General features: G+C 46.5%; 1 protein-coding gene across 1 annotated transcript in view; it reads right to left on the minus strand.

The window, feature by feature from the left end:
• The window catches only part of NBEAL1 (neurobeachin like 1), a 130195-nt gene that overhangs the window by 78407 nt on the left and 38297 nt on the right, over positions 1-13491 (minus strand). The window contains exons 5-10 of the mRNA XM_056861453.1: positions 13009-13136; positions 11921-12003; positions 10347-10432; positions 6934-7240; positions 6243-6349; positions 774-860 (exon numbers count right to left, since the gene is read on the minus strand). Coding sequence (XP_056717431.1) covers positions 774-860; positions 6243-6349; positions 6934-7240; positions 10347-10432; positions 11921-12003; positions 13009-13136 — 798 coding nt within the window. The remainder of the gene's footprint in view (positions 1-773; positions 861-6242; positions 6350-6933; positions 7241-10346; positions 10433-11920; positions 12004-13008; positions 13137-13491) is intronic.

Genomic DNA, 13491 nt, shown 5'->3' on the forward strand with positions numbered 1-13491 from the left:
GTAATGTAATTTTTTAAAAAACAATTTTGGCAACAGAATCAAAACATCAAATCCAACCACACAGATTCCACAAAGCCCTAGAGCCCAATACACCACAGTGCTTAAGACAAGTAAGAAGGCGCAGGGAGAAAAGGGCGGGGGGGGGGGGTTAGGAACTCTAATAAATCATCACCAGGTTGATAGTATTGAAAGAGGAGTTTATTCCTGTACTTCAACCTCCTCTGTTTGCAAACAAGGTAAATGAAAGAATACTAGATAATTTAAGCCTTGATAAAAGGTAAAGGTCCCCTGTGCAAGCACTGGGTCCTTCCTGACCCATGGGGTGACGTCACATCCCAACGTTAACTAGGCAGACTTTGTTTACGGGGTGGTTTGCCAGTGCCTTCCCCAGTCATCTTCCCTTTACCCCCAGCAAGCCAGGTACTCATTTGACCGACCTCGGAAGGATGGAAGGCTGAGTCAACCTTGAGCCGGCTACTACCTGAAGCCGACTTCTGTCGGGATCGAACTCAGGTCGTGAGCAGAGCTTGGACTGCAGTACTGCGGCTTACCACTCTGCGCCACGGGGCTTAAGCCTTGATGCACCTTTAAAAACAATTGTGACTTTTGCTTGATCAAGAACAATCAGGATTCAGGAGTCCATATTGGCTTGGGGCTAAATCAGAATTTGCCTAAATACTGCCGGAGGGCAGATGAGGGGAAGTACAGGAAATTGCCCACCCCGCCAATTGCCACTGTGCCTACAGCAAAAAACGCAGGCTCGCAGGAGATACCTGTTCCTGATTCATTTCTGTCAGTAACTGGTTGGCAAGTTCTTTCTCATTCTTGTGTACCACCTTATTGTTAGCACTTAAAAAGAGCTGTTAAAATGAAAGATAAGAAGAACGGAAATAGGTTTGTGTTAAATACTTGGCCTCCAGCCGCTACCGCAGAGGCAGGGGTGAAATATCGCAACTGACCACCCGGCAAATATACACCACAATGGTGACAAACAAAAAAGACGTGTGGTGGGTTTTTTTTGCTCAAGCCTTCCGTAGCTAAATTATCACCAGGTTGTTTTCGCTGTCTGGACGTGCGCTCAACAGATGCAAACTGCAGAGGCACGAAATTGTCACAGTGTTTATGGAGACATAAAAAAAAGAAAACGCGAAGACCTGGAGATTCTCGTCTTCTTTTGAGCAAATTAAAAAGGAAAGCTGCATGGTGTTAATAAGCCAACTGCAAGAGAAGGTTTTGTCTAGTTTCTGCAGGCATGTTAGGTCACAGGACCAATATAAATATAATGGACTGGATCCTATGATTCCCCAAGGCCAAGTCTTTCCTCCAATATAGGAAGACTTTCCTCTGTTAGAGGAAATCTTTCTACACTGAAGGACAATTCGGCATAAGACAGTCAAAGGATCCAACTTAGAGGCAGGGAGTGATAGGACTGAACCCAACCCATGAACACATGAAGCTGCCTTATACTGAATCAGACCCTTGGTCCATCAAAGTTGGGATTGTCTACTCAGATGGGCAGTGGCTCTCCAGGGTCTCAGGTAGAGGTCCTTCACATCACCTACTTGCCTAGTCCCTTTAACTGGAGATGCTGGGGATTGAACCTGGGACCTTCTGCATGCCAAGCAGATGCTCTACCACTGAGCCACAGCCCCTCTCCAATGTCCTCATATTCTAGCCGTTAAGAGATTAGAAGTGGGCCACAGATTCGAGTACTATTTCCTCTCCCTTTTGGTGCAAATTTCACACCCACTTTTGGTGTAAATTTCACACCCACTTTAACACAATGAAGGAATACATCTCCACCAATATTCTTAAGCTTGTTTGGAGGTTCTATCAGGGGAGTGCAGCTACCCTTGACTGAAGAATGGTACCGTTCTTCTATCTGGGATGGTTGTCCTCTTCTACCGAACACACAGCTTTGGGAGAGACGCACAAGGAGCAGTGATGCAGAAGAGGGTCAGCCACCTAGCCAGCCAGATCAGCGGGGTCAACCCTGGCAACCAATGGGATGATAGACATTGCAGCCAGATCTCCCTCACATTCACCGATATTCTAATACTTTGCCGTTCCCTTGTAACCAGAGTTTGCAAGCCGACATCAAAGTTCAGATTCCAATCTTGGTTAAGATGGGAACCCTGGTTAGCATTAACCAGGGCTAGAACGTATACAGATATAGCCAAGCTTAAGGTCACTGAGGCAATCGGAAAATGAAATGGGGAGTGGCTAGAGAAAGGGTGTGAACAAGATTAATGATCCGCTCCTACAGGGCATTCCTGAGATGGGGGGCTGAAAGTTCTCGGGAGGCGGTGTGACCCCGCTGCCAACATAAGTGGCCTCTACGGTTTCCACAGAGTTTCTGCAGAGGTTGGTAGAGCGTCTGAGTAGCATCTGGGTAAACCCGGGAATGACGTAGGCACGTCGCTTGGGCGCACGTGCACGCGTTGCCTGCTGGCCCTCAGCTGGTTGATGGGCAGCCCGGTGGATTGGCAGGATTTTACCCGCCACCACCGGGCACTTGGCAACCCTACCTGGGGGCTAAACTGACGGTAGTTAGCTTCCAAAGCCCCTCTAGTCCGGGAACGTCCCCACCAGCAACAGAATCGCTGGGAACAGCATCGCTGTTTTCTACGGGGAACAAAGCTCCATTTTTCCCCGGGTATAAATGCTTTTTTAAGCCTTGCAGCGAATGGGGAACCTCTTAATCGCAGTTGACAGATTGGGAGTGTTACACCTTTCCCAATCAATTGAAGGGGTGAGGTGAATAACACCCTTCTGCTCAAGTCTGCTGAGGCCTACTTCACGATGAAGAGAAATATAGCAACAGCAGCGACCAGCAGGAAGACTCAGCTTCTCAGAGCAAAATGTACCATCTCAGTTTGCTTGAGAGAACGCCTCTAACAGATTTATGAGCAAAAAAGTGCTCTGAAGCTACTTCAGCAAATATATTTGACATATGGCACAAAAAAGCAAAACCAGCACTGTCAAGAACACACATGCACAATCGTTCCCACATACAGAGTGCTAAAATTTCATTAGAGATTTCACATCTAAGCAGTTGTACAACAATTTTGACTGTACTGCAGAACGATTTCACAAGAAAACAATTAAATATTGTTCTACTGCATAAAAGGAAATACAGGAGCTGGAGTTTCTTATTTATTAACACGCCTACGTAGCAGATTCAAAACTCAGAACTATCGGAATTCATTGGAATGCAAGCAGAGTTCCATTTTCCAATAGGATGTGCCCTTGTGGGTCTCACAGTATAGGTACAATAAGTCATTTGTTTTTTCCATTGTTTTTTCATCTGTTACTTGAGGTTGATAGACAGAGACTGGCTGAGTCACTTGATATATATATATATTTTCTAAGTCCTCTGATTTACAGAGGCAGAATCTCTCCTCCCTGGGTATCTGCTTAAATTTCCCCTCTAGCATAGCAGCTTTAGCTGTCCATTTTAAAGGATAAGAGGAATATATTAAACATTAAATATTTTGGGCATTGTGCTTTAGTATGGTCCTACTTAAGACCTATTGGTCATTCGAGTAAAATCATTAAAGTAAAGGAACGCAAGCAGGTGCGAGGCTAAGAACTGTGGGTCTCCTTCAAATGTAATCCTTTATTTATTTATTTTTTAAAAGCAACAGATTCTGAATATGGGCGAAGATATTCAAACACACACAGGATGCAGAGGGCCTCTGATGAACCCCGACATGCGCCCAAGGCTCTTCAAGACCCTGCTTCTCACCAGAGACCCTGATTCATTTCCAACAGCCACACTGGAGAACTTCAAACATCACCCAATGCACAGGTTTAAAAAAATCAACAAAAAGATTTTATGCACTCATCAGGGATTCGTGGACACATGGAGCTGCCTTATACTGAACCAGGGCCTTGGTCCATCAAAGTTATTATTGTCTACTCAGACCAGCAGCAGCTCTCCAGGGTCTCAGGCAGGAGTCTTTCACATCACCTACTCGCCTAGTCCCTTTAACTGGAGATGCTGGGGATTGAACCTGGGACCTTCTGCATACCGAGCAGAGGCTCTACCACTGAGTCACAGCCACGAAACCATATTCCACTCTTCAGGGATCTACATCTATTGCCCATAAGGGACAACCCTCTTTATCTATTAACAGCAATGATTGCAGATCACAATGGGTAGCCGTGTTAGTCTGTCTGTAGCAGTAGAAAAGAGCAAGGGTCCAGTAGCACCTTAAAGACTAACAACATTTCTGGCAGGGTGTGAGCTGTGACTCACGAGAGGTCGTGCCCTACCAGAAATTTTAAGGCACTACTTAGGGTTGCCAACCTCCAAGTACTAGCAGGAGATCTCCTGCTATTACAACTGGTCTCCAGCCAATAGAGATCAGTTCACCTGGAGAAAATGGCCACTTTGGTAATTGGACTCTATGGCATTGAAGTCCCTCCCCTCTCCAAATCCCTGCCCTCCTCAGGCTCCACCCCAAAAACCTCCCACCAATGGCAAAGAGGGACCTGGCAACCCTAGCGCTACTGGATTCTTGCTCTTTTCTACAGCAGTGAATGTGTAAACACCACATTCGCCTCTATAAGAGTGCACAGGACTAGAATGAAAGAGCAGTCATGATAAGATTTTTCCCCAGAGCAGAAACTGTCCTGGCACAACACTTCCATGGGTTCTAAGAGCCCTTGAGGCATTCAGCAAATACCACCAAATAAACAACAAGTCTGCTTGCTTTTAACTTCTGCTGTGCATCTTATTTTTGAAAGGCAACTGGAAAAGGCGTGACTCAACCTTTGGAGTCAATTTGTAGGGCAAACTGCCTCTCTGGTTGTCTGTGCTAAGCCTATCAAAGACAACTGCCCTAAAGCATGACTTAAAGCATGACTTAACCACCATTGAATCCTTGCTGGTGAAAACAAACAAGGTTCTTTCTTAGGTGTAACATAAGAAGCTTTAAAATAATGCCAAGCCAATAGGACTCAGTCAGCTTATCCAGAAAAAACTTAGTGCAATCAAGTTACCACCAGGGAATGTTTCCAAGAGCAGATGTCCAAGGCAGACATGACACTTGCTCTGAAAAACTAAGCTTATACTTTGAAAGCCAGACAGGATTCTCTTTTGCCCTCCTTCTTCTCCATTGTGGGCCGAATGCCTCCCCGGGTTCCTCTTAACAAAACTTAACTATGATACTTCAAACCAAGACTTCAGATTCTGGCTTATGAGAGAAGCATGGTTAAGGGGAAACCATGGTTTGCACTAACACACAAGGCAGGTCTAAACCATGGTTATTGGAGAGGAGAAGGAGAAGGAGACGAAGAAGAGTTGGTTTTTATATGCCAACTTTCTCGACCACCGGCTTACAATCACTTTCCCTTCCCCTCCCCACAACGGACACCCTTGTGAGGTAGGTGGGGCTGAGAGAGTTCTGAGAGAACTGTGACTAGCCCAAGGTCACCTGGCTAGCTTCATGTGTGGGAGTGGGGAAACCAACCCGGTTCTCCAGATTAGTCCGCCACTCATGTAGAGGAGTGGGGAATCAAACCCAGTTCTCCAGATTAGAGTCCACCACTCCTATCCCCTGCTCTTAACCACTACAGCATGCTGAAATAATTTCAGAGGGGAGGTAAGAACGCATTCGCTAAAGAGCGCATCCCCTCAAGCCTACGTTGTGTCTGCATAGACTTAAGAAATCGTTCACTCTATGCCCGGGAGGAAAAGCTGTTGAAAGAAGAACTCGGGTTTACCATGCAATTCACAGCTTCTGGGATTAATACAGAACCACAGATAACAACCAGCTTACAGCGACCCTCTAGGGATTTCAAGGCAAGAGACTAACAGAGGTGGTTTGCCTTTGCCCTCCTCTTTGTAGCAGCCTTGGAATTCCTTGGTGGTCTCCCATCCCAAAAACTACCCAGGTCCGATCCTGCTTAGCTTCCAAGATCTGATGAGTTCAGGCTAGCCTGGGCCATCCAGTTCAGGGACACCAGCCATACAATAAATTTTAAGTGCATCTGGAGCCCAAGATGCACATCTGTACAAAAAAGGGAGCTTTGCCAGCGCTAACAGCATTAATGGCATTCAAGAAGTACACAATATTCCTTGGGGATATAATTGTTCTCGCACTAAGCCATTTTCTCCAGGGTTCCGAGATTCTATCTCAGCGTATGGCTTCAGACATTAGAATGGCTGAGCTCTTACAAAAGCTGGAACGTTTTTTCTCTCTCGGAGAGCAAAGCTCAAGCGACGCTCTGTTTACCTTGCAGTTCTGAAGCAGCCTGATGAGATGTTCAAAGCAGTTACTGTTAAGGAAAATGGCTTGCAGGACAGGCCTGTCCGTGCAATCTAACATGGCGGTGATGGTATCTGCAAACCAAAAACAAAAGAGAAAACAAGGTCACACATGTTGCTGTTGGTAAAACTCGGACAACTTATCTTTGGGAGCGTAGAAGCCGAAAAGCATTCAACAGGAACCATGGTTGTAAGCCATGAACAATTTAATAAGGAAAAGCAGAACTGAAGTTTTCAGCACTGGCTGCGGCACTGAGAAGCAGAACAATGAATGGCCGTTGTTAATGAACTATGGTGTCATTTTTGGTATGTAACTGTAACTTCTAATATGGCAGCTTTTAGAAGGAGGTATTTATGTTTAGGTTATCGTCTTCTGTAAGAATCCCTTCTGTCGCATAAAAACCTTTGCCTGCCCTTATTCTGGAATCCCACCTACCCTTTCAGTATACCTTAAAGATTTTGTTTTATTTTTTAAGAGCCTTATTTGGTTCCGTACTGAGCTACGTTCAGTTCTAGTGCCGAATGACTGGATGTTAGGGCAAATGGGACAGGCTAATGGTCCCCAAAGGCAGGCTAATTTACACATCCAAGGCTAATTTTCCCCAAATGCTCTAGGTGAGGTTGCAGACCCTTGCCTTAAAGGGTATTACACTACTTACTCAACATCTGAATCTGCAGCGCTATGAACCTGCTCTCCCACTGCCTGGACCGCCTTGAATTAGGCAAGGCAGCATGGTCAGAGTTGAGCAGCTTGAAGTAGTTCTCCAGTATGGTGCTGGTTTCCACCTGCCGCTGGTCTGAGCTGCTGGTCAGAAGGATATGGACCACTTCCGTCAGGCACTTCAGCGTCAGCTCCGCCTTCCAGCTCACTTCGTCTGGGTCTCTGTTATCCCACATATCACAGTCTGCTAATACGCGCATCAAGACTTCCATGGTGGCAGGAGATATCACTTGAAGAGCATTTCTCTAAAGTAATCAATGAAATCCCATCCCAATATTAGAGTACTGTATTAGTATATTTTTTAAAAAGTATACAATCTGACATATCCCACAATTTTGAATATACTGCTTTATCTGGATAAAATTGGTAAGTTAAGGCCTTTTATGTACAGGTTGTTTCCGTCGCCATCAAGCCCCGAATACTTCAGGGTTTTGTTTTTATTTATTTATTTTTCACTCTTATATCCCGCTCTCCACGGCATGTGTTTTCTGACCTTTAGAAGTCGCTTTGCTCTCCCCTCGCGTTTTCCCTGCATTTTGTGGATGCTGTTTTACCCGGAGTTTAATGTCTGCCTCGATCCCTGTGAGGCTCCGCCCCTTAGACCCCCGTCTACTTGTCCCGGGGTTTGGCCACTTCAACCCAGAGGGGGCTTCCTTGGCCTCAGAACAGGCTTCTTGAGAGCAATCCTTGCCCTCCTCTACAGCCCTTCGGTTGGTCTCTGTCTCTTCGAGCCACCTGCTCTACAGTAGACCGTCACCACTTTCCTCCTCCTCGGCCTCCACCTCCCTCCTCGTCATATAGGTTCCCCCCTTCCCGATCCGCCCCTTCCCCCTCCTCCCTTCTGGATGGGCAGGGGCTCCACCAATCGGCCCCCTCCGGCACCTTTAGTCTGTCCTCCCTCTCAGGTGGGTCGGGGCCCCAACCCAGCTGTTTGGCGGCTCTCGTTCCGCCTCCCCCACTCGCGCCTGTCTGGCCCTCTGCCTCATCTCCGCTCGGCTCTATCTGCGGCGGGTGAGGCCGTGGCAGAGGCGGGGCCACTCCCCCGGCCCCGGAGGCGGCGCCCCGCGGAGCCCGAGGACACCGGGCTGCGGCGTCGCGCGGCTCAGTCCCAGCCCTCCCGGCCAGGACTGCGATTTCCCCGGGGCCTTCGCGGGCCGCGGGCCGGCTGGCCCCGCCCCCTTGAGGTCCCTGCCGGCTCTGGGCGACGTCGCCGCACAGCTCGGCTCCAGCCCTCCCAGCCAGGACGGCGAGGTTCCCGGGGTCTGTGTGGGCCGCGGAGCAGTCAGCTCCACCCCTTCGGCCTGATCCTCCTGCCCGGTAAGGATGCCGCCGGGCGGTCCCGCGTCTGGGGCTAGCCCGGGCGCGGGACTATCCCAAATCGAAAGCTGGTCCTGTGCATACTTGTCAATTCGGGGGTTTCTCCCCATGTCTATTCTCGCTTCTCTCTCACATTTGTCTTTCCCCCTCATCCAACCCCTCTCCTCGAAGCTGGAATTTCATGAGGCTGCTTATTTGGTCAGTTTCACAGTGAGTGTTGGTCAGTTTCAGACCCTTATGCAGAGTGATTTGAGAATTTGACTGCAAATACTGTGCATCAAGAGAGCAGCATATCCAAGGGAAACAACCCATGCACAAAAGGCCAAATAGCATTTTAAAAAGGAAACAACTCCTCATCCCACTGCCTCTTGCTAAGATTTGAGAACCTCTTTCAGACTGCCCATACCTCTTGAAACCTGAAATTCTTCTGGTACAAATAATGCTGCGTAAAACTCTACTGAAAATTCCTGTGGGAGAGATTCATCCTCTGCTTATTCCATCCACAGACTGATATTCTTGCCAGACAGTCTGTATGGGCCATTAATACATCACTGCAATGTGAGGACAACAGACCAGAAGCCCGTCTCAAACCTTCAGGCTGAACTAGTAGGCAGGGTGGGGCTGTCGCATTTCCAGCCTATCCTCGTACACATTTCTCAGTTTCTTGGCACTAAAACTTGCATATTTATCCCCTTCTTCACTAGAAGTACATTATGCTTAGTGTGCCAAATACCAGCATGGCATTTGCACTTTGAGTCCAATAGTGCTAGTTTATTTATTCAAGCAACCGACTCAGTGAAACAACCGGTGTATGTTTTGCTCCCCGCAAAAAGGAGCATCTATCTGGAACAAGGTATAATATGGTTGCTACTTATTATACATGACTGAAATCCCATCCACTAGGTGCTATGTCTGCTCAAGTGCAACCAAGTCTACTTCACCTTTGAAACAGAGTGTTTGTTTTCAGCGCCATCACTTTAAGGTTTACTCGTGTCTCCATGAGAAAAACAGGATAAAATGTAATTTTTAACTAAAACTCCTACTCTTGGTATTCTAGTAGATACAGATTGGAGATTATATATATGCACACACAGGGCAAGCATGCAGATAAATCAGAGGAAGCCTGATTTGTAAGTTTCCACAGATGGTGTCTTATGGAACCTTAGAAATTAATACATGTATTATGGCATAGAGAGCCAGCGTGGTATAGTGGTTATGAGCAGCGGACTCTAATCTGGTGAACCGGGTTTGTTTCCCCACCCCTCCACATGAAGCCTGCTGGGTGACGTTGGGCTAGTCACAGTTCTCTCCGAAATCTCTTAGCCTCACCTACCTCACAAGGTGTCTGTTGTGGGGAGGGGAAGACGATGGTAAGCCACTTTGAGACTCCTTAAAGGCAGAGAAAAGCGGGGTATAAAAACCAACTCTTTGGCCAAAAACGCATGGTCGTATTAGCCTCCTTTATTCCCTGTTTCAGCCAGGATTCAGCCAGGATCGAACGCACGTTCGGTGAAATACATGCATTCGATCCTGGCTGAATCCTGGCAGAAACAGGGAATAAAGGAGGCTAAAGCGACCATGCGTTTTCACCCTTTGTCTTCTGCTTTTGTGGACTACAACCTCACGCCTTCCTGTAGCACCTCACACATGATATTTCAGTCAGGTATAATAAATGACAGCCATGTTTTGTCCCGTTAAAAATAGTTGCTCCTTTTTGGAATAAATTCTTCATTGTTGGCCAGCATTCCGTATTGATCACCAACCACAAGTCTATATGATCCCACTATAGTCAGTTAACATTTTTCAGCACTGAACACACGATGTTGCCCTATACCAACTCAGATCATTGGTCTATCGAGGTCAGTACTGTCTACTCTGACTGTCCGGGACTCTCCGGGGCCTCAGTCTTTCTTACCACCTATTACTTGGTCCTTTTAAATGGAGATGCTGGGGATTGAACCATGGATCTTCTGCACAAAAACAGACATTTTACCACTAAGCCTGTCCCCCTCCCCTCTCCAGTCTCATTCTTACCTGGCCCCCAGCTATAATAGCTCCAAAAAGATGTAGTAGGCAACATTTCAAGCTTTCTTTCAGATGCTCGCTTTCTTGAAAACACTCTGAAAGAAGAGAATAAATAAAAATATTTGTGGAAGCATATCCCCATACAATGTCCCCAGAAAAAAAAATTCTTAAAACAGTGTTCAGCTTCTCTGACCCTGGAGAGACTAGGTATGCATCATGACTAGTATCCATTTTTACGAGTAGCCACGAATACCCCTTTCCTCCACGAACATGTCCACTCCCCTCTTCAAGCCTTCCAAGTTGGCAGCCATCACCACATCCTGGGGCAGGGAGTTCCACAATTTAACTATGCGTTGTGTGAAGAAATACTTCCTTTACAAAATGTGTCCCTCTTCAAAAACTGTAAGAAGCGCTGCTTTTAAACTTTTAAAGATGTGTTTAAGCACACAGAGGTTTTAGGTACTGAAACAGAACCTAAATAAGTTAATGCAGCAAAAAATGTCCACAATGTTCAAGCTGATTTAATGAAATCCAAACACCTATAGACTGAGAACTGGCATCAGCCCAAACCAGTCCATTTCACTGAAAAATCATTATGTTTGCTCATGCCACACCTGACATAAGGCACTTACAAATAGCCAGAGGAATGTTTCTGAGCAATAAACATTAACCTGAAAGTGGTTGCCACAGCAACAACCTTCTATAGACAGACTAGGTGCAGTCAAAACCACAAAGGAGTATTTTGTTTGGAATTAGCACCGCAAGAAACTGCCAATAGTGTAACAAGCCAGCACTGTTAAAACGTCACCATTTTATCTTTTTTTTAAAAAACAAGCAAAGAAGGAGGTAGGGGGAAACTACCGCGTATTAAAACAAGCTGACTATTGAAACAACAATCTGGATTTAGCAGTCTAAAATATCAGTGAAATGTGCAAAAATAAACGGCTTAGGGAATCCACATTAATGCTGAATTGGAATTTTATCATCAATTAAAGGTAAAGGTCCCCTGTGCACGCACCGGGTCATTCCTGACCCATGTGGTGACGTCACATTCCAACGTTTACTAGGCAGACTTTGTTTATGGGGTGGTTTGCCAATGCCTTCCCCAGTCATCTTCCCTTTTCCCCTTAGCAAGTTGGGTCCTCATTTTACCGACCTCGGAAGGATGGAAGGCTGAGTCAACCTTGAGCCGGCTACCTGAAACCAACTTCCGCTGGGATCGAACTCAGGTCGTGAGCAGAGCTTGGACTGCAGTATTGCAGCTTACCTCTCTGCGCCATTGGTGAACTGATCTCTATTGGCTGGAGATCAGCTGTAATAGCGGGAGATCTCCGGCTAGTGCCTGGAGGTTGGCAACCCTAGCCATAGACCATGTTCCTCTAGCCCTGGGCACTTTTTTGGCTCATTGAAGTAACTCACCTCAAGTGAACAAAAGTGCCTAACATGGGAGGGGACATGCTCTGCAGTGAAGAAGGGCACCATACAAGCAGAATCACATCTTAGGATCCAAGCCTGTTTCTGGAAATACTCATATTCCTGGGTAAGCACCAGTGATATTCAGGCCTTAAGACAGTAGTACTCACGGTAAAAGAAAGGGACAAACTCCACAGTGAGCGAAGCGGGCTTATACTTTTGTCTGCTTTTTTCAACGGTGCTCAGAATTCGCCTGCAATTGTAAAAACAAGGGGGGGAGTTAACAAACAAGAGGTATTTATAGGCAGACATGAATCCAACCACATAGTTCCGGAAATGGAAAGTCTTCAGAAGATGTGCAATTTCTGCCAACTCCCCACTTCCCCTTTAGACCTTCCAGCTTGCCCCCCATGCTGTTCCTGAGGGTCTGCCGATCCCCAGGAGCAAAATTCAAGGGGTTCAAGGGACTGCAGTCCAAAGGGGGAGGCAAGAAAACCCCATTCCACAAAGTCCACAAATGGTTGGGTATGCCCCATTCATTCCAGTGCAGCAGCATTGTCCTGCCTGTGCTCCACAGCACCTAATATAATAGGCGTGCTCATCTGATCCTGGAGAGAATAGGTATGCATCATGACTAGTATCCATTTTAACTAGGAGCCATGAATACCCCCTCCTCCATGAACATGTCCACTCCCCTCTTAAAGCCTTTCAAGTTGGCAGCCATCACCACATCCTGGGCAGGGAGTTCCCCAATTTAACTATGTGTTGTGTAAAGAAATACTTCCTTGTATCTGTTTTGAATCTGTCACCCTCCAGCTTCAGCAGATGACCCCGCGCTCTACTATTATGAGAGAGGGAGAAAAGCTTCTCCTTGTCCACTCTCTCTAAACCATGCATAATTTTATAGACCTCTATCATGTCTCCCCTTAACCGCCTTTTTCTGCTAGCTCAGACTATAGGTAGAAACATACTTCTTGACCTCACATTTAGTGACTGCACATGATCGGGGCCTTCTTGTGTTACTCTGGCCAACGGCACAGGAACAAGCAAGGTTGCTGCAACTCCCTCACAACCAGAGTAAGCTGGAAGTCCGGGCTGACTTGCACAGCACAGAGCAGAAAGGTAGACAAACATTTCCTTTTTCGCTTTGCTTGGGGTTTTCAGGGTTGAGCGGGACCATTTTCCCACAAAGCCAAGCCATTTGTATTCTAAAGAGATTATCAGAAGAATCAAACGTTGTTACTAGATTCGCACTTACCCTGCAATCCGCTGTCTCCAATTTCGATACGGATCGTAGAGGCTTTCACAAAAAGCCAGGGCGTGTCTCACAAACTCTTCAACGGGCGTTTGATCTGCCAGTTCTTTCTCTTTTGTTTTGCTTTTTAACTAAGAGGCAAAGACATGGCGTAGGCAAAAATTGCTTCGAGAAACACAGGTTTTGTAAGCACAGATCCCCAGGAAGTATACAAATGAAGTTTAAAAAGAAAAGAAACACTAAGAAAGAGTAACCAGTCCAAGATCACCCAGTGAGCTTTCATGGCAGAGTGGGGATTTGAACCCGAGTCAGCCAGATCCCAGCCCAACTCTCTAACCTCGCTGGCTCTCTGTGTTAACTCAGCAAAGGTTCTTAAGAGAAAATAGCTAAAAAGGTCAACAGGGTTTAAATGAAGTTGAGACATTTACTCTTTGGTTTTTTATGCGGGGACGTTTCTCCGCAGTCACCCCCGCCAACTGCTTTGGG

The sequence above is a fragment of the Euleptes europaea genome, chromosome 15 (assembly GCF_029931775.1).
Source record: "Euleptes europaea isolate rEulEur1 chromosome 15, rEulEur1.hap1, whole genome shotgun sequence".
Lineage (NCBI taxonomy): Eukaryota > Metazoa > Chordata > Lepidosauria > Squamata > Sphaerodactylidae > Euleptes > Euleptes europaea.